At 37.9% G+C, this 26,588-nt stretch overlaps 1 protein-coding gene across 4 annotated transcripts in view; it reads right to left on the bottom strand.

Moving 5' to 3' along the window:
• Positions 1-26,588, bottom strand: part of MSRA (methionine sulfoxide reductase A) — a 426,296-nt gene that overhangs the window by 128,210 nt on the left and 271,498 nt on the right. For all 4 annotated transcript variants that reach the window (XM_041765377.1, XM_041765379.1, XM_041765380.1 and 1 more), the window contains one exon: positions 20,839-20,943. In XM_041765377.1, the coding sequence (XP_041621311.1) occupies positions 20,839-20,943 (105 nt within the window). The remainder of the gene's footprint in view (positions 1-20,838; positions 20,944-26,588) is intronic.

Below are 26,588 nucleotides of genomic sequence, written 5' to 3'. Positions count from 1 at the left end.
TGTTATCTTTCATTGTCCCCTACCTTCTCATCTCTACCAAATGACATGATCATTCCCCTAGCAACCCAAGCTTTCAGTCTTGTAGTAATCCATGTTTCATTTGAGCTTCTTTTATACCTTAAGCCAGACAGTCACTTAACTTTACCTTTGTTTTCTATATAATCTTTCACTAATCTTCTTTCCCCTTCTATAGCTTCCACTCTCATCTAAACTCAATACCTCATGGTATGTGATGATAAAGCCAGGATGAATACTCGGATCTTCGGTAGAGACCTAATTCAGGGTTGTTTAATAAATTCTTCCAGGTTGTTTCTGGCTGTGTATATTGAGTAAACAAATTGGTAGTTCTTTGTAATAGTGGATCATTTCACTACATAATCCTACTACTGCTTCCAGAACTACAAGCCTAATATCACTCCTCTTCCCATGTACAAAGCCTAAAGGCATCATTTTTCAGATTTTCCATTCTCAGAACAAAGTGAACATAATGCATAAAACTGACAGAGGTCTGCAAGTCCCTCCTGTGAAACACATTCAATTTAATAATTCTTATGCTAGACTTATAGCTTTGACTTATTATCTCCTTAAACTTTATAAAAGTCAATACATTTATCAGTTACTCTTCCATATCAATATTCACTAAAGGAAGATGCTTTTGAAAAGTAAAGTGAATAAAAAAGAAAGAAAGGAAAGTAGAGTGAAGGCAAGTAGAGCAAAATTTCCTTTAAACAATCCAAGTGGTTTATAATATAAATATGTCCAATTCCTGACTTTTTAACCAGGGGCACCCCAGGACATTACATTGAAATTCAGACTTCCATGTGATTTGGGTCAAGCATAAACCTTCAGTCACTCTTTTGCATACCAAGAGATGATAAACTATCAGCAAGGGAAAATGTTATCTAGATCATTTGAAGGAGGCAAGAGTTCCTGGGCTATTTTAAAGAGGGAAGGAAATGCTAAGAAATCAACTAATATATTAAAAATGAAACCTAGGTGTTTTTAAAAAGCCACTACTGGGCAACTAAACTTAAAATAGAAGGGTAACTACAAAGGACTCTTTAACAGGTTGCTTCACCTTGGCACTATTGACATTGTGGCTTGGGTAATTCCTTGCAGTGAGGGGCTGTCCTATGCATTGTAGAATGTGTTCCAACATCTCTAGAGTTTATCCACTATTGCCAACAGCATCCACTCAGTTCTGACAACCAAAAATATCTATATACACTGCCACATATCCCCTGAAGGGTTGAAACTGTCCCTACTTGAAACCCACTGCTATTTATTAATGAGCAACATCTTTTGATATCATCACTTATAAAGAGTCCTTTTTCAAGGCAGTTAAATGAAGGAACACATGAGGTGAAAGCTCTAGAATGTGAAAACCAACAGTTACAAAAGAGTATCACAGGTCTTTGGTATTTATATTTTCTTTTATATCCACTAATTTCAGTGGTTACCAATGTGCTTGCTTGCTTGCTTCATTCCTTCCTTCCATTCCTTTCTATCTTATCCCCAAATTCAAGAGAATGAAGATTTGCATTTAAGAAGCTAAGACCTTTTTCAAAATTTTTTTCTGGTTAAACAGCATTTTAAGTTATACATTGAAAGTCTACAAGGAAGGGAAGAAGATATTACAGTCTTCAAGTGAATAAGCAGAAATTGAAACCAACATGTAGACAATTGCAAAGAGATAAAGTTCTGAATCATAAGAATAAAGCAAGAAAAAAGTCCGTTTTTCTACTTACTTAATAGTTTTACTGGTGATTACAGCATCTTTTCATATCTCTCAGAAAGTCTACATCTCAAAAATTAGTATGGTCCTACCTCATAATACCAATTAGGAACTGCAATCAGTTTAACAGAGAACAAAAATAACAGTGACTTAAACAAAATAGGATTATATTTCTTTTTCATTTAAAAATAGGGGACAACTACTAAGGTAGGCTCCATGGTCCCCAGGAACTAAAATTTCTTCTTTCCACTCAACTCTCCTTAGCATATGGCTAAATAGGGCCTCCATGGGGTAAACATTGCAGGGCCCTGAGGTGCTCCAACAAATGAATGAGCCTGTCTCCCTCACAGTAATAGACAGCCCTTCTTATAATCACCCTTTTATCATCACCCACATGATGTTTCCTGGCATACTTGGCCTTTACACTCAGGTGTTCGAGACAAGCTTATTAATATGGAACAACCCCACTTTACCCGACTGAAAATTAATTCTGTCAATTTTAAATGACATCCCATTTTGATTTTGAAATACATCAGAAGGAAGGAAGGAAGGAAGGAAGGAAGGAAGGAAGGAAGGAAGGAAGGGGCTTGGGAGGAAGGGCCCGAAGGAGGAAGAGAGGGAGATATATGTTGTTTACCTCTTGAAGTACCTCTTTTCTTTTCTTCTTATGGAATATGAAAATAATTCTGAGGAAAAAATATTGTGGTGGAGGAACTATGGCAAATGGTCCACTATGAAACTGGCCAGCCCAGATTTAATAGAACTCCAATGGCTCATTTCAACCTCTGCTTGACAAGAATATAGGCCGCACCAATTAAGAATAACTAATCCTTTTCACTTCTCATGTCTGAATATTACACATAAAAATATACTCTATGTAACAGTTACAATAACACACATATGACCCTATTAAATTAAACATATCTTAACTCCAAATGCAATTAATATTTGATTCAGGTGATCAACAAAATAGCTAATGATGCTAGAGCCTTCACTATGTAGCATTGTATTATACTTATATTATTCACCAAATTCTCCGAGTACATTAAGTATTAATATTGAACCCATTTCCCGAAGATAAGACTGATACTCAGAGAAAGGCTAAGTATTGACCCAAGCCAATGCTTGATCTGGAACCAGCTAACTCCAAAGCCCATGTCTGAGTCACTATCATTCCAATTTGTAATTAATATATCATTTAAGTACATTTTTAAAATGAAGTAGGATGTAGTAAACTATGAAAGATACTATGTGGCTCTCCTCTAAAAGGAAATACCCTGTGTTACCTATCATTTGCACAATGTTCTTTTTCATTTTTTAATGCAATGCATTTCATAAGGATACAATGATCAGAGGAGCAGATATTCACTCTGCACCTAAAAGGAAGATTTTCATTTTCAATAATGAGAAAACAGTACTTCCATAATCATAAATAAATTATTTTGAAAAGATATGGTGATTTCTTCCTGAAAGGTAAAAAGTCACCTTAGTACAGATTTTGCTATTATAAAAGGGAAATTCTATTTATGACCGGTAAGAGAAAACATTTAAAATTATTTTATCTTTCTTAGAATGCCTGGGACTCCATATCCATTTATGCTATTAACTCCCAAGTTTAACCAAATAATGAGGTTTGTTTTTTTTTAAAGATTTCATTTATTTATTCATGAGAGACACAAAGAGAGAGAGAGAGAGAGAGAGAGAGAGAGAGAGGCAGAGACACAGGCAGAGGGAGAAGCAGGCTCCACACAGGGAGCCTGACGCAGGACTTGATCCCGGGTCTCCAGGATCACACCCTGGACTGAAGGCAGTGCTAAATTGCTGAGCCACCCGGGCTGCCCAAATAATGAGTTTTGAAATGTTCAAACGATCATCAAAATGTATAAGAAAACTTCCAAAATATTAAAATTTATATGTCACCATTTCTTGTCCAAATCTTAAAGTTTCATAGCAATGAGATAGTCAAAGAACTCTACTACAAAATGTTAAGAATGTGTATGAGATTTATAAGATGTTTACATTTGAGCCAGTACCAAGCACACATGTGCACACATATTCACAAATCTAGGCCTTCCCTTCAGCACAGACATTGTTCATGGGTAGCTTATTAGCAGAATTGGCAATCAACATATTAATCTTTGTAATTTTTAGATCTAATTACAGAAAGGTACATAAATTTACAAAGGTGCATAAAACAAATAGTTTATTAAAGTGTTCATATTAATATTAGTATATTATATATGTTGTTACATATAATGTTAAAATATTTACCATAAAGTGAACACTCATATAAACCACCACTCATGTCCAGAAATATATCATTGCCATCATCCTCAAGAGCCCTCTGTGGGTCCCTTTTGGTTATAATACCCTCCTCCTTTCTAGCTGATTTTTGTGACAATAATTTCCTTGGTGCATAGGCACACCAAGACATAGTTTTGTTTTGCTCATTTTTGAAATTTATGTAAATGAAACTGTACTGTCATTTTTAATCTTTCACTTACTATTACATTGATGAGATCCTTCTATTTTCTTCATTTTCATTGCTTCATGATATCCATTGCTATACACACACTCACACACACACACACACACACACACACACACAGGAATACTAGTCAGCTATAAAAAAAAAAAAAGAATTAAATCTTGCCATTTGCAACAACATAGATGGACCTAGTGGGTATAATGCTAAGTAAAATAAGTCAATCAGAAAGGGACAAATATTTTATGATTTCACTTATATGTGAAACTTCAACAACAACAACAAAAAAAAACACTCTTAAATTTAGAGAACTGGTGATTGCTGGGGTGTCGGTTGTGGGTGAGGGGATGGGGAAATAGAAAAAAGGGATTAAGAAAAACTTTATGATGATGAGCATTGAGAAATGTATAGAGTTGTTGAGTCATTATATTGTACACCTGAAGCTAATATAACACTGTACATTAATTTTATTTTAATTAAAAAATCTATTGGAAATATTTTTAAAATCTCTTTTTATATATCCTAGATACCAATCTTTTGTCAAATATAACTTCTCTGTTCTTTCATTTCTTTATGATTTTTTTAAAAAGATTTTAATTATTTATTCATGAAAGACAGAGAGAGAGAGAGAGAGAGAGAGAGAGTCAGAGACACAGGCAGAGGGAGGAACAGGCTCCATGCAGAAAGCCCAACATGGGACTCGATCCCGGATCTCCAGGATCACACCCTGGGCTGAAGGCAGTGCTAAACCGCTGAGCCACCCGGGCTGCCCTATGATTTTCTTAATTGAAGTATAATTGGCATATAGAAGTTTCCAGTGCACAACATAATTCAACCTCTGTATGCATTGTGAAATGATTACCACAATAAGTCTAATTACCATCATTCACCCCATACAGTTACAAGAAATATTTTTCTTGTGATGCAAACTTTTAATATTTACTTTCTGAGAAATTTTCAAATTTACAAACACAATATTATTGACTACAGCCATCATGCTTTACATTACATCCCCATGACTTACTTATTTTATAACTGAAAGTGTAAACCCCTTGATCTCTTTCATCCATTTGCCCATACCCACTCCCTTCCCCTCTGGTAACCAGAAAGCTATTCTATGTATGAGTTTGATTTTGATTTTGTTTTGTTTTCTTTGTTCATTTGTTTTGTTTTTTAGATTCTACATATTAGTGAAATCATATGATATTTGTATTTCTCTTTCTGATTTGTATCACTTGGCATAACCTTAAGGTCTATCCATATTGCAAATGGCAAGATTTCATTATTTTTTATGCCTTAGTAGGATTCCATTGTATACTTATACCACATCTTCTTTATCCATTCATCCACTGATGGATGCTTATGTTGTTTCCATATCTTGGCTATTATAAGTAATGCTGCAGGGGCATCTGGGTGGCTCAGTGTTTGAGCATCTGCCTTTGGCTCAGGTCATGATCCCAGGGTCCTGGCATCCAGTCCTGCATCGGGTTCCCTGCAGGGAGCCTGCTTCTCCTTCTGCCTGTATCTCTGCCTCTCTGTGTCTCTCATGAATAAATAAAGAAAATCTTTAAAAAAATTAAAAATAAATAATGCTGCAAATAAACATAAGTGTACATATACTTTTCAAATTAGTATTTTCATTTCCTTCAAATAAATACCCACAAGTGGAATTGCTGAATTACATGGTATTTTTATGTTTAGTTTTTTGGGGAACCTCCATACTGTATTCCATAGTGGCTGCACCAATTTACATTCCCACCAACAGTGCTGGAGGATTTCCTTTTCTCTACAGCCTACTCACCAACTCTTGTTACTTCTCATCCTTTTGACAATAGCCATTCTGACAGGTGTGAGATGATATCTTAATGTGGTTCCGATTTGCATTTCTCTGACAATTAGTGATGTCAAGCAACTTTTCATGTGCCTGTTGGCCATCTGTATGTCTTCTCTGGAAAGACGTCTAGTCAAATCATCTGTTCATTTTTAATTCAGATTTATATATTTTGGATATTAATACCTTATCAGATATATGAATAAATAAAGAAATAATCTTTTCTTGTTCAATAGGTTGCTTTGTTGCTTTTATTTTTGTTGATGAATTCCTTCACCATGCAGAAGACTTTTAGTTTTATGTAGTCACATTTGTTTATTGCTGCATTTGTTACCATTGCTTTTGGAGTCAGATCCAAAAAAATATTGCCAAGAGTGATTCAAGGAGCTTACCACCTATGTTTCTTCTGGGAGTTATATGGTTTCTAGTCTTATTATTCATGTTGTTTATCCATTTCAAGTTAGTTTTTGTATATTATGTAAGATAGTTTCATTCTTTTGCATGTGGCTGTTCAGTTTTCCCAACATCATTTATTGAAGAAACTAACCTTCCCACATTGTATATTTTTGCATTCCTTATCATAAATTAATTGGCCACTAATTTAGGGGTTTATTCCTGGGCTTTCTATTCTATTCCATTGATCTATATATTTGTTTATACCAATATCATAGTGTTTTGATTATGATAGCTTTGTAATATAGGTTCAAAATCAGGGAGCATGATGCCTTCACCTTTGTTCTTTCTCATGATTGGTTTGGCTATTTGAGATTTTCCTCTGGTTCCATACAAGTTTTAGGATTGTTTGTTCTATTTCTATGAAAAATGCCATTGAGATTTTAATAGAGATTGTACTGAATCTGTAGATTTCTTTGGTAAATGCAGACATTTCAATAAATTAATTCTTCTAATCCTTGAATATGGAATATCTTTCCATTTATGTCTTCTTCAATATCTTTCACCAATGTCCTGTAGCTTGTAGTGGACAGGTCTTTCATTTCTTGGTTAAATTTTTCCTAGGTATTAAATTCTTTTTGATGCAATTGTAAATGGAACTGTTTTCTTAATTTCTCTATTTGTTGTTAGCATAAAAAATTGCAATATATTTTTGCATGTTGATTTTGTATCTTGCAACTTTACTGAGTTCATTTATTATTTCTAGCCATTTGGGGTTTTCTTTTTCTTGAAAGAGTTTTTAGGGTTTTCCATATATAAAATCATGTCAACCACAAATAGTATTCATTTTACTTCCAGAGTAGAAAGTTTTCAGCCATTTCTTCAAGTAAATTTTCTGCCCCTTTCTCTTCTCCATCTGGACCCCTATCATGTGAATGTTTTTCCATTTGATATTTTCTCATAGGTCCCTTAAGCTACTTTCACTTTTTAAAATTCCTTTTTTTTTTTTTTTTCTTTTCTCACTGCTCTGTTTAGGTGAGTTCCTCTATCCACTCTTCCAGATAACTGATTCCTCTGGTCTGCATCATCTAGTCTGCTGTTGAACCCCTCTTTAAAAATTGAATTTTAAAATTCAATTATTATTTACTTCATCTCTGTTACTTCTGTTTGGTACTTTCTTATAATTTTCAATTTGAAGTTCTTTCTGTTTTCATCCATTCTTCCCCTGAGTTTTTTTGGGACTATTACTTTAAATGCTTTATTAGGTATTTGTTACTTTTCTCTGTTCCATTAAGGTCTTTCCCTGGGGTTTTACCTTGTTCTTTCATTGGAACATATTCTTCTGTTTCCTTATTTTGCTTGACTCTTTGTTTCTATGTTCATGAAACAATTATCCCTCCAAGTTCTTACAGAGGTGGCTCTATATGGGTGACAAACCTTACCATTTAACCTTGCCCTAATTCTTGGTTGTTTCTTGAACTTTCTCTCTGTTTCAGAACTCTGGGACCCAGAGCCACAATCCCCTCTGGCCACAACAGCCAAGTACTCAATGGGCATCCCCTGTGTGGGCTATATGCACCTTGTAGTTTAGGGATGCAGGGTGCTTGCCCACTGCATCTGGTAGGGCTGCAGCAGCAGCAAGGAGGAGGACCATTGTCTGCTCCCCTCAGGCTGGCCAAGGGAGTGGTGTGAAGGGGCAGAGCTATCAGAATAGTGCAGGGGCACAGAGTGCTTACGCACCAACTTTAGTGAGGCCCAGCAGCAGCTGGATTCTACCAGGTTGAGGGACAGTGCTAAAATGGCACCCACCAGTGCCTCTGTCCTTGAATTAAGTCCCTGCAGGCTTTTGCCCCTCTGGCAGATATATTCAGATTAGCAAATGAATCTCCTTTATGTATGGTCTATGCTTTTTTCAAACTGCTGCTTTTAAACTGGGTCCCAGGGAAGATTTGCATGCAAGCCCTTTAAGGGCACCACCTCCAATCCCTACAACCCTCTAGTTCTCCTAGATGTAAGCCCTACTAGTTTTCAAAGCCAGAATTTGTGGTGGCTCATCTCTCCAGTGCAGGTCCCAAGGTTTGGGGTGCCTTATGTGTGGCACAAGCCCCTTGTTCCTTAGGGAAAGTTCCATATTTGTGAGATCCCTCTCAGTTGCAGGTTACTACACCAAAGGTAGAGTTCTGGGCAAGACTTTCTGCTTTTCCTACACATCTTGATGTGGCCTTTGATCCTTTATTATAGAGTAACTGTTCAGCTAGTTCTCAGGTTCTTTTAAGAGGGAATTACTCTGTATATAACTGTATATTTGGTGTGTCTATGGGAGATGACTGCAAGATTTTCCTACGCCACCATCTTGAGCCACCTCTCATTTATTGTGACTGCATCAAAATAAAAGCTTCTGCACAGCAAAGGAAACAATCAAAAAAAAAAAAAAAACTAAAAGACAACCTTCAGAATGGGAGAAAATATTTGTAAATGACATATCTGACAAAGGGTTAATATTCAAAATCTATAAAGAACTTAACAAACTCAATACCCAAAAACAAATAATCCAGTTAAGAAATGGGAAGAAGACATGAATAGACATAAATTGACATTTTTCCAAAGAAGACATCCAGATGGCTAACAGACATATGAAAAGACGCTCAACACTGCTCAACATCAGGGAAATACAAATAAAAAATACGAGATATCACCTCACATCTATCAGAATGGCTAAAATTAAGAACACAGGAAGCAACAGATGTTGGCGAGGATGCAGAGAAAAGGGAACCCTCTTACACTGTTAGTGGGAATGCAAACTGGTGCAGGCACTCTGGAAAATAGTTGAGAGGTTCCTCAAAAAATTGAAAATAGAACTACTCTCTGACCCAGCAATTGCACTACTAGGTATTTACCCAAAGGAGACAAAAATACTGATTTGAAGGGACACATGCACCCTGATATTTATAGCAGCACTATCAACAATAACCAAATTACGAAAAGAGTGCAAATATCCATCAGCCAATGAATGAATAAAGAAGTTGCAGTATATATCTACAATGGAATATTACTTAGCCATCGAAAAGAATTAAATCTTGCTGTTCGCAACAACATCAATGGAGCTAGAATGTATTACGCTAAGCAAAATAAGTCAATCAGAGAAAGACAAATACCTTATGATTTCACTCATATGTGGAATTTAAGAAACAAAACAGATGAACACAGAGAGGAATAAAAAGAAAAGGAGGCAAACATAAAACAGACTCTTAACTAAAGAGAACAAACCGAGGGTTGCTGGAGAGGAAATAGGCAGAGGGATGGGTTAAGTGACTGATGGATGTTAAAGGGGGGCACTTGTGATGAGTGGGTATTGAATATAAGTAATGAATCACTAAACTCTGCACCCAAAACTAATGTTACCCTACATGTTAACTAAATGGAATTTGAATACAAACTTGAAATAAAAAAAAAAAAAAGAGAGAGAGAGAGAGAGAAATGTTTCTCAAACCCAAGGTGACATGATGATATTACAAAACCTTGTAAGTTTTGTAGCTTTGCTCTCAGTTAGCTCTTTAATTTACTCAGAGTTGACTTTTGTGTAAGGTACAACATGGAAATCCAATTGAACGTATTCCTATATGAAAACACAAATCATCTTACCACTATTTATTAAAAATTCATTCTTGCACTGCTCACTGAAATACCAAGTGTGTCATCTCTCATGTCTATGTATGTGTGGGTCTCTTTCTGGACTCTCTATTCCACTGCACTGATCTAGTTATCTGTCCCTACATCAACTTCACACTGTTTTAATAATTGTTGTTTTATAATAAATCTTGGTATGTAGAAGAATAAATCCTTCCATTCTCTTGTTCTTATGCAAGAGCATCTTTGCTTTTCTTAAACTTTGCATTTCCGTGTAAACATCAGAATCAGCTCTGAAGATCCACAAAAGTAACAACAAAAACTGTTGGAATTCATTCATTTGGGTTTGCATGGAATTTATAAAACAACTTGGAGAGAGATGAAATCTTCACAGACAATATGCAAGATGGATACTGTATCTTTCTGCTCCCCAACCACCAACCTAATGCCACATTTTTAAAGTTTTTGGTAGCAGTCTGCTTCAAGGTACCAATTCCTGGTAAATAAATAAACCCTGAAATTCCAGTGACAACTTACTAGAAGTTTATTTCTTGATCACGTGATGTCCAATTAGTAAAAAGGCATTCAGAACAGTTTTGTTTCATGAACTCTCCAGGGACCTAGGCTCACTGAAGCTTAACCACATCATAATCATATGCTTTGTTCCTTTAATTCTACTAATGTAGTAAATTATATTAGTTGATGTTAAAATGCTAAACCAACCCTACATTCCTTGAAGGAACCTAAACTGGTCATGATATATATATTTATTTATATATTTATATATATATTACTAAATTGAGTTTGCTAATACTTTAAGATTTCTGTATACATGTGCATGAATAAGCTTGACCTATAATTTTCATTACTCATATTGTCAGGTTTTGGTACCAAGATTATACAAAAATCATAAGACAAATTGCGTTATTATTTAATCTCTAGAACACTGGGTGGAAGATTTTAATGAGTTTTTTTCCTTAAATATTGGTAGAATTCACTGATGAAGCCATCTGAACTTAATGATTTTTTTTTTATGATTAGTGTTTTAAATACTGATTCTATTTCTTAATGAGTATAGATCTATTCAGTTTTAAGTTATATTTTTAAGGAATTTGTTTTTATCTAACTTTTCAAATTTATTGACAGAAAGTTGCTCATCTGTAGTGACATCCCATTTTTTTATCCCTGATATTGGGTATTTGCTGCTTCTCACTTTTTTCTTTACCAAAGGTTTATCAATTTTATTGGCCATTTTAAAACACCAACTTTTGGCTTTATTAAACCTTTCTACTACTTGTTTACTTTCTATTTAAATTATTTCTGATCTTTATTATTTCTATCTTCATTGTTTGGTTTATTTTGTTGTTGATTTTCTAAGTTCTTGAGATGGGTACTTAGCTCACTCTTTCTCTTCTTCTAATATACGAATTAAGGCTCTATATTTCCCTTTAGGGGACACCTGGGTGGGTTAGTCTGCTAAGCATCTGCCTTCAGCTCAGGTCATGATCTCAGGGTCCTGGGATCAAACCTGAGTTGGGTTCAGTGGGGAGTCTGCTTCTCCCTCTCCCTCTGCCCCTCCCCTCGCTCATGCTATCTCTCAGATAAATATATATATATAATATATAATATATAATATATAAATATTATACACATATATTTATAATTTATATTTATTTAGGAACTGCTTTAACTATGCACTATAAGTTCAGATGTGTAGCATTCTAACTGCTGTTCAGTTCACAATAATTTCTAATTTCCTTTTGGAAATTAGAACTACTTTTACTATGCCCTATAAGTTTTGATGCCCTATAGGAATGCTTTAGGAACTGCTTTAACTATAACTATAATTTTAAATGACCTAACCATTCCTATCTAAAATATGTGGAATTCTTCATGGTTAAACGTTTTCAAAAGCCAGACTATTTGAACTTCTTCATCTTGCATATGCTTAACGGGATTATAACATTGTAATGTATTTTACAAGGAGCTCAAAAGGACTGAAACTTCTCACTGGATAATGTGCTGCTGTTTTCATAGTGTGTTGTGTTTTCTGTTGGCTGAAAGCATCATATAACAACATTTAACAAGGTAGGACTATAATATACAACTGAAAGAACACAAGGTTTGGAATGAAGTAAGCCATTAGGTCCAAATCTCAGCTCTTTCACATACAATAATTGGCTTTTAATAAATCGCTTCACTACTCTGGGACTGTTTATTCATCTGTAAAATGGGTCTAAGACCCACTTACTCACGAGTTGGGATCACACGCAGTCAAGTGCCCAGCACAATGCCCAACCCAGAAAAAACACCCAGTAAGAGTCTTTCATTTGATTTGGAGGCACCAAATCCTTACAGAACTAGAAAGGCAAAGGAAAAATGTTAAATATAAGCTCTATAGCATTATAGAAGAGAGGGATTTGAAAGTGCAAATAGCGCATTTGCAAATAGCAAAGATACTATGTACATGTATGATAATGTTATGCAAGGAAAAGTGCCACTGAAAGAACAATTAATAAAGAAAAATATCAGTTAAATGCTTTGTTTCATTTTTTTCTGTTTCTGAAATTCTTAAAAGAATGAAATCCCTTTCAGAATTCATAATGCCGGGTTTGGGTCGTTTTTGCATTTTATATGTGTGCAGCTGTTCCTCCACTATAAGTATGCACATCTGCTCATTAGCAATACAATATAATTCCCACTGTCTAATTATTTGCAGATGATAGATCCTTGTACATGGTCTAAAAAAAGGATAGTCCTTCAAAAGTGGTGACTTACTTAAAAAAACTAACTTAAAAGGGTCAGCACAACGAAGTTCAGATATTAATTTGTCAAGTTCAAATACATGAACACCAGCATATAACTGCCAACTTGATGAGAAACAGAAGGAAATAAGATCTTTCCTCTCCCTAATCAATGTTTCTCAGGAGACAGCATGAGGGGGCTCGCTTACTATACACCTGTAAAGAAGCAAACCTGCTGAAGACGGAATGGACCAACCCCACCCTCAATTCCCAGAGGCTTCCTGGGAACAACCCACCTACAGTAATGCTTCATGGTGAGCGTGTTGGGACATGCGGAATGGGGAAATGTGGGACCCAAGGGCACTGTATGGAAAAGGGTCCTTGGTGGCACGGGGGGCGGGGTGGTCTTTAGTTCCAACCATCAACCAAAGAGAGCCATTAATCTCCTACTCATGACTCTGAGGACGAAGGCCGCAGGCTGGGGCCCCATGAAATCTAACACCATAGATAGTGTGGCCCACTGGGGAAAGTCAGACAAAGCTTCCAAATGGGGACTCACTGTGGGAGGGGGAGAGGTGCTGAAAAATTGATTGAAGATAAAGGGTATGAGCCAAGCACAGGAAAAGATCAAAGATATTTAGAACAAGAGCTGGGAAAATTAGAGAAATACAAGGATTCAAGAAGAAGCAAAGCAAACAAACAAAAGTTGGTGAGCTGGCTCTTACATAGGCAGGATGAGTTACAATGGCTATTATACCGTGTCAGATGAAAGAGAATGATAGGTCAAAACCAGGCATTCAAGTGAAGATAGAGAGAGATGAGATTCAGTGAGGTACTGTACCTTTCCCAGGTCATGCAGCTAGTTCACAGCAGACCTGGTTAGAGCCGTATCTCCTCTAACCCCAGGGTCCATGCTCTTAACAGATTTGATTAAAGATGCTTTAATTAAGGAAACATTTTAATTAAGATCTTCAGAAGAGTCACTGGGAGTTCATTGCCAGCTTCTAGTGAAAGACTATTTTAGTAAGGATATAGGTTCAGCTGTTGTAGAAAAGGGGGGAGAAAAAAAGCCAAACCAAACCAAATAACAGCAGGTTAAAGAAGATAGTTCTTGCATAGAGTCCAGCCTGGGATGGTAACTCTTGGAATCTTCTAGCTTGTAGCTCCACAATTTTAAGGGTGAGGCCTCTATCCCTATGGTCCAAGCTGGTTCACCACTACCTCTACACACAGTTTGTGGGAAGGGAGGAAGAGAAAGAGAACATTCCTTGCTCTAAGTGCATATAACCCAGAAGTTGCACACCATCATCTATACTCATGCCCCAGAAGTCGGATCTTTGACATGTGGCCATAGTTGGCCATCAGGAGTCAGAGAAATTTAGTCCTTATCATGGCTACAAATCCAGTTAAAATTCCAACCCTACCGAAGTGGGGGAGTTGATACTGGGCTCAACTAGCAGTCTTAGCCCACAGGCATTGCAAAAAGGCCACTGCTCCCTCAGGGGTACACTGGAGGACTCCACCACCTGTAGCCATAGTCCCCTGAGAAGGCCTGGAGTTACTACAAGAGGTGCAAAATCCAACCGTGCAGCAGGCATTGCCTAGAGTCTGCAGAATGCATTATGCGTGTGAGCACTTCCATTTTCCAGTGGTACGTGACATTGTGGAGGTTAATAAAATAAGCATTCAATTTAAAGTGTAATGAAATTCATAGGGGTATCTTAATATATTTGCTTTAAAAAGGTTACTAAGAACACAACTATATCACATGGGGGATCCATAAAATCATTTGTCCTTAGAAGAGGTCTTCCTAGCAGGAAGTCTGGGCCCCTCTGGTACAGGGGAAATAAAAGAGCCTTGAGCTTTTGACAGAGCAGGGTGCAAATCCTGCCATCCACATCAAGCAAGACTGTCAGTCTTTGGAGCCTTATTTCTTCTTTTCTGTTAACGGGGTTACCGTGAACCCCACTTCATCAGGTTGTGGTAAGGATTAAATGAAATTATAAATTGAAAGCATCTATCACTAAGACTGGCTCATAAGAGGTGCTTAAAAAATTGTTCTCCCTTCTCCCAGGATTGAGGAGAATAAAACAGGTTGCAACTGAGAAGTCAGACTTTTGGGATCAAGCAGAAATCTCCCTACTTTGTATGCTTGTGCACTTGTGGCTTGGCCCAAGGTATGTGTCTGTGCCTCACATCCTCAAGCAGGATCGGGATGGAAATGGCGTGTGATTCGTGCACAGAGGGCGCTAGGTGGAGGGATACAGATCAAGCATTAGAGGCTGTGATCTGATCTGGTTCTTTGGATGATCAGGTCACCAGCAAAGTTAAGGAGCCATCTGTCCCTCAGCCTCACAACCACCGCCGCCACCAGCAGCTTTTCCGTTACAGAATGACAACATCAACAATGCTGAAATCTTTCCCACTAACAGGAAGGACAAAAGAAACAACAATGTGGTAGAAAACCCACACTGTTGTAGGTAGAGGGTAAATATTTTCCCTCAGAAATCAAGGATATAAAAATAAACCCCCTGGAATCATACTGTTGTATTGAGAAGGACATAGCAACAATGCCTGGCACTTGCATGGTATTTAACCATTATCAGGTTATTTTCACATTATTCCATTTAATTTTTATGACAATCCATGACCTATGAGTTATAGACTTTAGTATCCCTTTTTGGCAGATGAGAAAACAGAGGCTTAGATTGAATAAGTGTCTTGGCCGAAGTCATGCAGTTAGGAAGGGGTGAGGTGCAGCCTAGAATCCAAATCTCCTCATCTCAGGCTCTGCCATGTTGTCTGGAGACTGGGGAGTTTGGATGCCACATGGTCAGGACTGAGCATGCTTCAGTCTATCCTTAGAAGCCTGGAGGCGTCATATTTGTCCCATGGGTACAACAGGACATATAAGTTTAAACAGTGATATCTGAATGCTTCAGCAAAATAGAAATTTTGTGGTAATTGGCAAATTAAGAGAAGAGACTATTCCAATTACTGGCCAAATCTATAATGACACTATTAGGTCTGTGACTTTGCCTGAAGCCAATCCATTGGGTAGCTCTCTCTCAGGACTCATTGCCTATTGGCTATGAAATAGCACAGTATACTATCTTTAAAATAGTATCTTTAAAAGCCTACACCTTCTGATAGCTCTCTTGCCTGCTTTGCTCCTTTCCAAATGGCCAACTGAGAGAATTTCCTCCTTTCCAGGAGGTCAGATACCATGAGAGCTACTCCAGTATTGTGAAGCAGTCAAGGATAGGCAGGATTTTCTCTGCCTAGTCTATGCCATGAAGATCTAATTTAACTGAAAAGGGACTTTAAGCTGAAATTCTTGCTGTTTCTACCACAGTAAATCCTGAACATTAGCAAGAGTCCCCACATTTGTACATATCATCTAGGATATTGCTTCTCTCACAAAACGAAGTAAGTCATAACTAAAAAAAATTTAAGTGACCCCTTCAAAGGTTTCATGACTTCATAAACAAAGTACTAAAGTCTTTCAACATGTCAATTAAAATACATTTCTCTTGGGGCATTTTCTGTTGAGAATCATGTGTTTCCTGGGCAAATCTTCACATCAAAGTTTAATGACTTCTCAAGGTTATTCAAGGTTTTTTTGATTGTTTGTTTGTTTTTTAAGGATTTTATTTATTTATTCATGAGAGACACAGAGAGGCAGAGACATAGACTGAGGGAAAGCAGGCTCCCCACAGGGAGTCCAATGCGGGACTCAATCCCCAGACCCAGATCATACCCTGAACTGAAGGCAGATGCCCAACCGCTGAGCCACCCAGACGTCCCAAGTTTACTCAAGTTTTGTCTTTTTGTTTATAAGCAATTCTGGCATAGGCAACAGTATCCCTTGCACAATTATAAAAATCACTCTTACTTCTGAAAATAACCCAGAGTGGGCTATTGCTTCACAGATGAGTCTCCACCAAATCCAACATGCTATTATCTTCTGAAACGTCCACTCTCTGAGTAGAACCAGTCTGTCTTACATGTCTCTATTTCCTTCATCTGTTCTAATGGGAGGTTCTCTTTTCTGGGCCACTTAACTGTAGCATAAGTGACAGGTGTCACCATGAGACTTCAGTAGAGAATTTAGAAGTTGTGTTCAGATGGCCAAGTTCAACTGCATCCCAGCTAGCTCCTGCTTCATGCCCATCTTTCAGGGAGTGGGTTTCAAATTCTTAGCTCAAAAAAATTACATGTGACCACATGTTTTGGACCTTCAGCATTCCCTGGGAATATGAAATTCATTAGCACTAGAGTTCTTCTGAACTTATGGCGGGTTTTTTTTTGTTTTTGTTTTTTGTTTTGTTTTGTTTTGCTTTGCTTTTAAAGCTCTAGTGTTAACATATACTTGTATTAATGCTTTCAGGTTAATATCTTGGTCTTATATACATTTATCTGAATGCTAATCTGATCTCAGTACATTTGGATTAAACTATTTTCTTCCTATAGAAATATGCTTTCTCTGTGCATTGGCCAAGAGGTTAGAGACTGCTGCTTTTTACAGACAACTTGGTGATTTAGTATCACTTGACAGAGTGTCTGGCAAACAGAGTAGACAAAAGATAAATGTCATTAATGACTGTCTTTCACAGTAGTTTAGAAATATTAAGATGATCTGATATGTATTCAGGCCATATAACCCAAATCTTAAACCCCAATTCTTAATTCTGAATTACCAAGGAACGCACCCCCCCCCCCAGTCAAACTACCAACAGGTCTTAAGGAAATCTTCAGTGTACTCCACTCCATGTCTGAGTCATGAGTGGATAGGATTATTAACCAAATGGCTTTAGACTTCTGATTTATAGAGCTGAATGAACATGGCTACCTAATAAGCACATATAATGGTATGTGTAATAACATGCGTAATATAATAAGCACGACGATTAAGTTGAATGAGTGCATTAGCAAGGATTTTTGTTGTTGCTACAAATAACAGAAACCCAACAAACTAGCTTATGATGTAGGAGGAGGAGGGTAGGCACCTAATTTCTCTGGAGGACCCCAGGCTCCTGAAGATTCTCTCTTCCCATCTCTTGCCTCTCTGTGTCTCTACTGAGACACCTCCTCTCTTGCTTCTCCTGTGGACAAGCTCTTTCCACATATAGAGCACCTCCACCTTGGTGTCCCCAGAAATGGGAGAACACCTTTTTCTTTCACATAATGGTCCCAGGGAAGGACTCCAAATGTTTGTGTTTGGGTCACAGACCCATTCCTTGAATTCAACACTGTTGTCAACAGGAAAAGATACTGTGATTGACCAGGCCACAGGCCACTTTCCAGAAGTATCACAAGAAACTTTGGAATGCATTTAAAGACTGTTACCAGGGCCCATTACACTAAACTATCCAACAAAAGTAATCCTAGTAATAACATGGGAAGATCAGATAACCTGTGATTTATATCTGTGAATGTATACACTGCATCAGGAACTATTCTAAGTAGAAACAGACATAGGCAAGGGTAGAAAAACTCTCCCGTTACGTGCATAATTTGTCTAAAAATCAGTGTAAAAAATATGTCACTCAACAATCAAATCCTATTGTCCATGAAACCCATCAGCAGTAATTTCATCTTTTGACTTACAGAATTGAAGCTGAAGATTAACCAGGTGACCTCTTAAGTCTCTTCCAGTCTATGAGTCTACAAACCTTCTGTTAGAATCAAAATACCTCTGGAAGAATAGTATACCAAGCTATTACTTTATTAGACAGTGTTATGGGTTGAACTGTATCTTCTCCAAATTCATATGTTAAAGCCCTAACCTTTAGTACCTCAGAATATTATCCTACTTGGAGATAGAGTCTTTAAAGATTAAAATTAAATCAGGTCATTTGGGCGGGCTCTAATCCAATCTAACTGGTGTTTTTATAGAAAGAGAAGATTAGGACAAAGATAAGCATGGAGGGAAGACCATGTGAGGACTCAGGGAGAATGCAGATGTCTACAAGCCCAGGAGAGAGGTCTCAGAAAAATCCAACCCTGCCATGGCCTTCATCTCGGACTTCCAGCCTTTGGAACTGTGAGAAAATAAATTTCTGTCGTTTAAGCCACCTAATCTGTAGTGTATAGCAAGTATAGTATGTGTATAGTATATAGCAAATAATACACACAGTAAACAAAGAATTTCAAAGAGGACTGAGGCACAGTTGAGACAAATTTGATACATGAGATGGGAAGACCAAGAGATTCTTTCAAGGTTCAGTTTTAAAAGTAGAACTCCCCCTAAGATTCAGAGGCCAGTATCTAATGACATAATTAACTGAAGTGTGCTGGTAAAGATGTGATAAAAATAGGAAAGAAGGTAAGAGAGGGAAAGAGAGAGAAGTGCATGACAGATTTTGCCCTTTTTGAAATCTTGCCAGAGCTAAGTATAAAATGATTGTATCAGGACATGACACTATGGATGGCCTGGCAAAAGGCCACATACCCAATCTTGTGGGCCTGTGAGCAACCTGTCCCCTACATGACTTCAGGTTCCCTGGGCTCCTAATGTGTGTCTCTATGGAGAATTTTGGAGCTCTGAGCATCCTGCCCTGACCTTTGGCTTTGAGAGGCAAATGCCACCTCACCAGCATAAGCTCTTAGCCATCATCACTCTTACACTGCTTACCATCAGAGCTTCCTGGTCAGCCAACCTTAAGTTTGTCAGGCTTACCTTTTTCATATGATAGGCTTGGTCCAGTAGTCCAAAACAGGGTGACATCTGAAACTTCTGATTATAGTATTCTTACCCTACCAGTCCTCTACTTCCCTTGCCCCATACCTCATGGCTCTCCTGCTAGAAACATCTCCCCTCACCCGCCCTCCAACCGCCGCCCCTCCATCAAATCAGGAAAGCTTTTTCCTGGCCTCCTTCCTAGGCCTTCACCCACCCTGATGGATTTGCCTGGGTCCTGTACCTGCATTACCCTGACTCATTCATCATTTGCTACTCTTGACTTAGCTCTGACTTTTGCCCTCTAGCAAATCACCCACGCACTGGGTGGTACTTAGAACCAGAACTCAAGACCCACCACTCTGTGTTGCTGGGGTTCTATTTAAATTCCACCACAAAGAACACTGCACATTTGGAAAAAGACAGATCCCTTCTTCAGAAATAGCCAACACAGCATACCCACTACCAAAAAACCTGACACCAAAAGGAAAATATTTTTGTTAAATGGACTGATTGCTAAATGAACAGGGTTTGTGAAAATCACTTCTATTATATAGGACTTTTCAGTTCATAGCCTCATAATATCAGATCATCATATTGGCAAGGCAGTGCTTGTAAGGCTGTTAGGATGAAATCTGGAAATTGCTTCATTATTGAATATTACAAATGATATTTGCCAACAGGGGATTTTTGCTTGTGTGCACATTCCAATAAAATTTCTGGCCACTATTGTTTATAGCCCAAATATATTAATATCCCCATATAACAAAGTCCAAAGAAGACGAATTAAATATTTAAATAACCCAAGCACTGTGGACATACTGAATACTGCATTTTACCTTTATGTTCTCTCTCTCTCTCTTTTTTTTTTTTATCACCCACAGACATTAAAGAAAAAAAAAAGAAAGAAAGAAAGAAACCTGATAACGTCAAAAGATGAGAAAGGCTAAATTCAGGGAAATAAAGGAACCATAAATCAGGAAAACTTTGGAGCTGCTAGAAAGACACTTTAATTTTGTAGACAAAAGACGGCATTAAGGAGGAATAATGCAATAATCAAAGGTGAACGAATCTCTATTGTCTGGCGTCTTTCTCTGTGGGAATCTCCCCACCCCTGACAGCTGTAAAGGGGGGAGGAGCGCAGACTGTAGCTGTGCCTTTATTCTCTCCACCCCCTCCCCCATTTGCTCCCCAGCCCCTCCTCCCCTCCGTCAATAAATGTCTGCAATCATATTCTTGAGCTCCTGTGTGATTTCAAGGTTCATCTCTTCCATGCAGCTCAAACACTAATTATCCCAGCTGTAATTAGTAAGATAATTAAATACTGGCTCACTCATCTACCTTGGGTCGGGTCATGATTCTCCCAGAAGACCTTGAGCAGTTCCTCAAAGCTGATGTGTTCTGGCTGGTACACCACTCGGACTACTTCTGCGTGGCCAGTGTTTCCTTGAAAGAAACAGAACGTACAACCAAAATTTACTGACAACACCAATGTACTACAAGTTATCTGCTTCCAAAGAACCACCAGACCAGACCGGGGCTAAAATTCTTCCCTCTGAAGGAAGGGAGGGAGCATAACTGTACGTTAGCTAATGATTTCATAGAAGTCTGTCACTGGTTCTGTCTCCATAAGAGCATACAGTTGTCCTCTGGCACAAGGATGTGAGGATGATGACTTCTCATCATTGTGCTCTAATTTTTTCTTTCATTTCATGAGAAAACAAACTCGATTTTTCATTTCTTTTTTTATCTCACCCCTATGAAACCGTATGGATCCAGCCTGACATACTGCTCAAGGTTTGAAGCTCGGTGAGGGGAATGAGCCAATTTATTTTTATCATCACTCCACGCTATATGCAGTAAGCGCGGCTGCACTACAGGGTGACATGGTGCCAGATCAAGAAACCTGTAACAAACAGGCTTATATCTCATTCACATCAGATAAATTCATTAACGGGGGGACATATTTGCTGTGCTGTTAACATAGAGGCAAGGGTCAGGTTCACATACCCAGCGGGGTGGCAAGTGTTTTCTCAGCCTAATTTGTCTCTGTGGTAAACAAAACTACCACAGCGAAGGTCTCTCTGTTAGCATGCCCACTCTCAGAGGTGGTCTCCAGTGTTCTGTAGATCAGGAAAGTGGGTATTTGAAGTAGCACTTCTACCTATGGAATTCATGCCCTCCTTATTTTACAGTGTTAGAATATAGTAAATAATAGGACCTTCCATACATATCATCTATTTAAATTTGTTTTACATCTCTTTCCAGTTACCTTATATGTAGTAAAGAATTTAGCCTTGCCCAGGGAGATACCTGGCCTTTCTTTGCTTTGGCCTCTGGAAGGTAATCTATGTCATATCTGACAGGAATGTCCTTTGTTAAGGTGGGGCTGGCCACTGCAACAGTCTTAGGGTGGAAGTTGGCCACTTGGAATCTTACAGTAGGGCTGCCACACCCAACAGTGTTATGGTCACGGCCAGCTGTGCCAGACAGACAACCATGTGCTGAGACTGGGGACTTTGGGTAACAAAGAATCAGCTGACCCAAAGACAGTTCAACCAGTGGGCAATCAATCAATAATACCTATGGAATGAAGCCCTAATAATAACACATGGAGGACAACACAGAAATTTGGCACTGGAACCCTTCTAGACTCTGCCCTATGCAGATTCTTCATTTGGCTGATTTTGGTCTGTATCCTCTCCCCGTAATAAACTATAACTCTGAGGATAACTGTTCTGAGTGAGTTCTGTGAGTCCTAACAAATCATCAGACCTCACAGTGGTTTGGGAATCCACTGAACCTTACCTTAGTTTGCAAAAGTGTTTGCCCATAGGTTGGTAATCTCACCTTAATTCTCACAATGATTTTACCAATGGGAAAACGGAAATACATAGAAATTACGTTTGCCCAAGGTCACATAGAGCTGAACCACAACTTAAACACTTTCTGTTTTTTTGTCTAGGATTCCATCCAATAAACAAACCAAAGAAAGCAAAGTGAACACGAATCCACAAAATGAATAAAACATATATTTATTATCTTTCATATTTTTTAATATTTAATTTCTGATTGTAGAAATAATAATTTACAAACAACATGAAGCTTAGAAAATTACAGAAGTATAAAAAAGGAAATAAAAATCACATATTACTGGGTGATGGGCATTAAGGAGGGCACATGATGAGATGAGCAGTGAGTGTTATACTATATGCTGGTAAACTGAATTTAAATAAAGTTTTTAAATCACATATTTTGGCCACATAAAATAAGTGCTATCAATCTTTTTTACACATCTCTTTCTGTATATGTACCAGAGATACACAAGTGCACGTGGGCTCATACACACCCATACCACCACACCAGGCACAATTTGCTTTATTTTTTTTTAAGATTTTTTATTTTATTTATTCATAGAGACATAGAAAGAGAGAGGCAGAGACACAGGCAGAGGGAGAAGCAGGTTCCATGCAGGGAGCCCGACGTGGGACTCGATCCCAAGTCCCCAGGATCATGTCCCGGGGCAGAGGCGGCACTAAACCACTGCACCACCAGGGCTGCCCCGATTTGCTTTATTGTGATCGTCGCATCATGCTTCTTTTCCTCTTACCAGAATATTATGAATATTTTCCCATATCACTGAAATTTTTAGGAAATGCTACTTATAATGACTATATAAGATTCCAAAGACGTTTGTGCTATTATTCAATCATCCCCTGTCATTGGAGGTTTAGACTGGATCCTATTTTTATCAATCAGTGTAAATATCTTTCCACATTTCCAAGACTGCCTCAAGTCACAGTTAACCTAAGTGGGATTTCTAAACCAATGCTTACAAACATTTTTAAGTTTCTTGATATCTAGTGCTTAGCTGCTATTCAGTAAAGTTGACCCAATTTTCTCTCCCTATTGACAGCATATTTCAGGGCCAGTCTCAGTCACTATTACAATGTTTTTAACTCTTAACAATTTATAGCTGGATAATAGTGTCCATTTTATTTTCAATGAATTTAATTATGGTAAGGTAAAAAAAAAGTCATGTTTATTAATTTTAAATTATTTGCTCTAAGTTTTGTAATATCCTTTTTATATTGGGTTATTAATATTTTTAATTAATTGGTCATTCTACATAATTTTAATTGAAATACTACAGTCATGTAAATAAGCAAATAAACAGATTTTATATTCACAGATTATGAAAAGAATCAGGAGAATTATGGGAAGAGATTATTAAATTTAATAGTAATGTTATTATAAAACACTGTTGATCCTACTTTAAAATCTTATTTTGTATTTTGAAATCTTTAAATGAATGATTTAACTACATAAGAATTAAACTCTAAATATTAACAATAGCAACAATACATAACAAGCATGACATATATTTTGGTAAGAAAAGCATAGAAACCATACTAGAAATATAAGCAAAAGATGTAAACAGGCAGGACACATAGTAAGAAATAAAAGTAAATCAAGATTGAAAAGTGCTCAACCTTTTCATATTGAAACATAAACATAACATCTCTCATTACATTTTGTAAAAATGCTTAAAAACGTACCTAGTGCTGGTGAGGAGACTATGAAACTGGCACCCTTACTTGGCTGGTGACAGCATATACAACCATGCCCTTTCCAACCCCACAGGCATATCTATCAAGAGCCACAAAGATTAAAATTCACTCCTTTCCCTAAGTGACCTAGAAAATCTATCTCAAAGATATAACCCTAAATAATTGAAAAGATACATATATGAAAAAAAAAAAGAATTCACTCTATCATTACTACAATAGTGGAGTACTATAAGAAATCCAAAAGTCAAATAAAAAAAGAAACCAAGTATGGGATAGCCACATAATAAGTATCATGTAACCATTAAAACAATGTCCTAACCCTAGTAAAAACTATTACCATTCACTGAAATCTGACAAAATGGGCAGGCACTTTACCTACTTGATGTTCTTTAATGCTCACAACAATTTTTTTCCCAATTATTTTCTATTGTGGAACATAACACATAGCAAAATTTGCCATCTTAAACATCTTTTAAGCATACAGTTCAGTGGCATTAAGTACATTTGCACTGTTATGCTCCTATCACAATCATCCATCTCCAGAACATTTTCATCTTACAAAATTGAAACTGCATCCATCAAATACCAAGTTCTCATTTCTCTCCTACCCCCAACCCCAGGCAACCACCATTCTACTTCCTTCTCTATGAATTGGAGTGCTCTGGGTACTTCATAAAAGTGAAGTCACACTGTTTTTCATTCAGCGTAATATCCTCAACGTTCACCCATGTTATACCATGTGTCAGAATTTCATTCTTTTTAAGGCTGAGTAATATTCCAGTGTGTGTGAGTAGACCACATTTGGTTTATACATTCATCGGTCAGTAGACATTTGGGTTGTTTCCACCTTTTGGCTACTGTGAATAATGTTTCTATGAACATGGGCATACAAATATTTCTCACAATCATTTTACAAGAGAAATGTGGTCTCCATTTTAAAGATGAGGCAACTAAGTCCTCTCCACAGGTTTTCTCACTCAACATCCCACAACCTGTAAGTAACAGGATCTAGTGAAGAGTCAACCAATGAAGATCTCGTTTATGACCACAAACCAGGCTCCTGATTGTAGACCCCTGAAGTCACCAAGTGACAGCAAATGTTACATAGGCAGTGGCCCATATGAGAAATCACGGCTGTAGGGTAATTGACATCCAGGCTGTCAAGACTATTTTCCAGGATTAGGCTCTTTTTTTGTGGTAGCAATATGGGGTCAGGAAAGATTTCTGCAAACACTTTTCGACATAATCTGAGCACTGACATTATTTGTGGAGAGGTTTAAAGAAGCTTGGTTGTTTAAAAGAAACTACTACCATTAAAATTCAACATCCATCTGCATTGACAAACAGTGGGGAGAAGCCCTCGCCAAACTCACCTTTAAGTTTCTTTATTTTATTTCTCCAAAGTACAAGAGCCTGTGTAAAAATACACAGTGCAAATGATCAAAAGGATTAAGGGGCTAGAAACCACTTACAGAAATGCCCAGGCCTCCAGGAACTCACCAATGTGCTAGGCTAATTTGATTCCCGAGACCAATCTGCAAATACTTTCTGGTGCTTCCAGAGATAAAAGGCTATATCTTAAAAATACTTTGAGCTGTTTCTTCATATAACATCGTGCAAATAGCATGATAGATGTGATGTGCAAACGTGCTTGTTAACAATGCGCAGCAGCGTTAGAGGTGTTTTAACACTCTCTTAACACTGTTGTTCAAAAATATCTTGAAAGGAAATGAAAAGGACAAATGTCTCCTCTGAGCACTTCCAGTGTTGCCTTACCTCATGACCCCAAAGAAAGGTGAATGAATGCAGAGGGGCACGTTATGGGCAATTCATTGTGTACATGTGTCAGTACATGTAGGACTGACACAGGTGCTAAGGTGAGGTCCCAGCCAACACCTTCCAGCCCCAGTAGGAACCGTAGTTGGGCCTTTGTCCACACCAGGCAAGGACCCAGATTCTCACTCTTGATGAATTGTGATGAATCATGTGTGATTCCCCACTGCAGAATCAGAACTAAAAATGACAGGGGTTTAATGAGAAAGTTCTTAATTCAGGTAAAAAGCCACCTCTGGAAGCAGGTAGGAAGCTCGCCTCCCTAGACAAGCTGTTACCTACTGTGCTATTATAGCTGTCGACAATGTCTTTTGGACAAGAACCTTTGTTGGTCAGAGTCTGTGGTACTCAGGAGACAGTGCAGAGCCTCCTGAACTGAGAAGAGTGGAAGACTCCCACTGCCCCCTGGGCTGCAGTTTTCAGGATATGTGAGGCCACCTCTGTCAGGTCAAATAGCCACAGGCCAAGAGGTGGCAGTCTGAGTGGTCAGAATCACACCGCTAGCGAGATAAGCAAGTGAGCTGGGGTCAAGAGTTATACTCCAAATCCTCTGTAGGAATGGTGGCCCATCCCCAACAGGGTGGGCAAATCTGACGCAGAGGAGATCTCCATAAGGAGAATGTGCAGGACCATCTGTGCCATGGCCAGGTTGAGCCTGTGAGGGGCTCCTGGGTGTGGCATAAGAGC

This window comes from Vulpes lagopus, chromosome 8 (assembly GCF_018345385.1).
Source record: "Vulpes lagopus strain Blue_001 chromosome 8, ASM1834538v1, whole genome shotgun sequence".
Classification (NCBI taxonomy): domain Eukaryota; kingdom Metazoa; phylum Chordata; class Mammalia; order Carnivora; family Canidae; genus Vulpes; species Vulpes lagopus.
The sequence above is the reverse complement of the archived record's forward strand: the minus strand, read 5'-3'. Positions and strand labels throughout refer to the sequence as shown.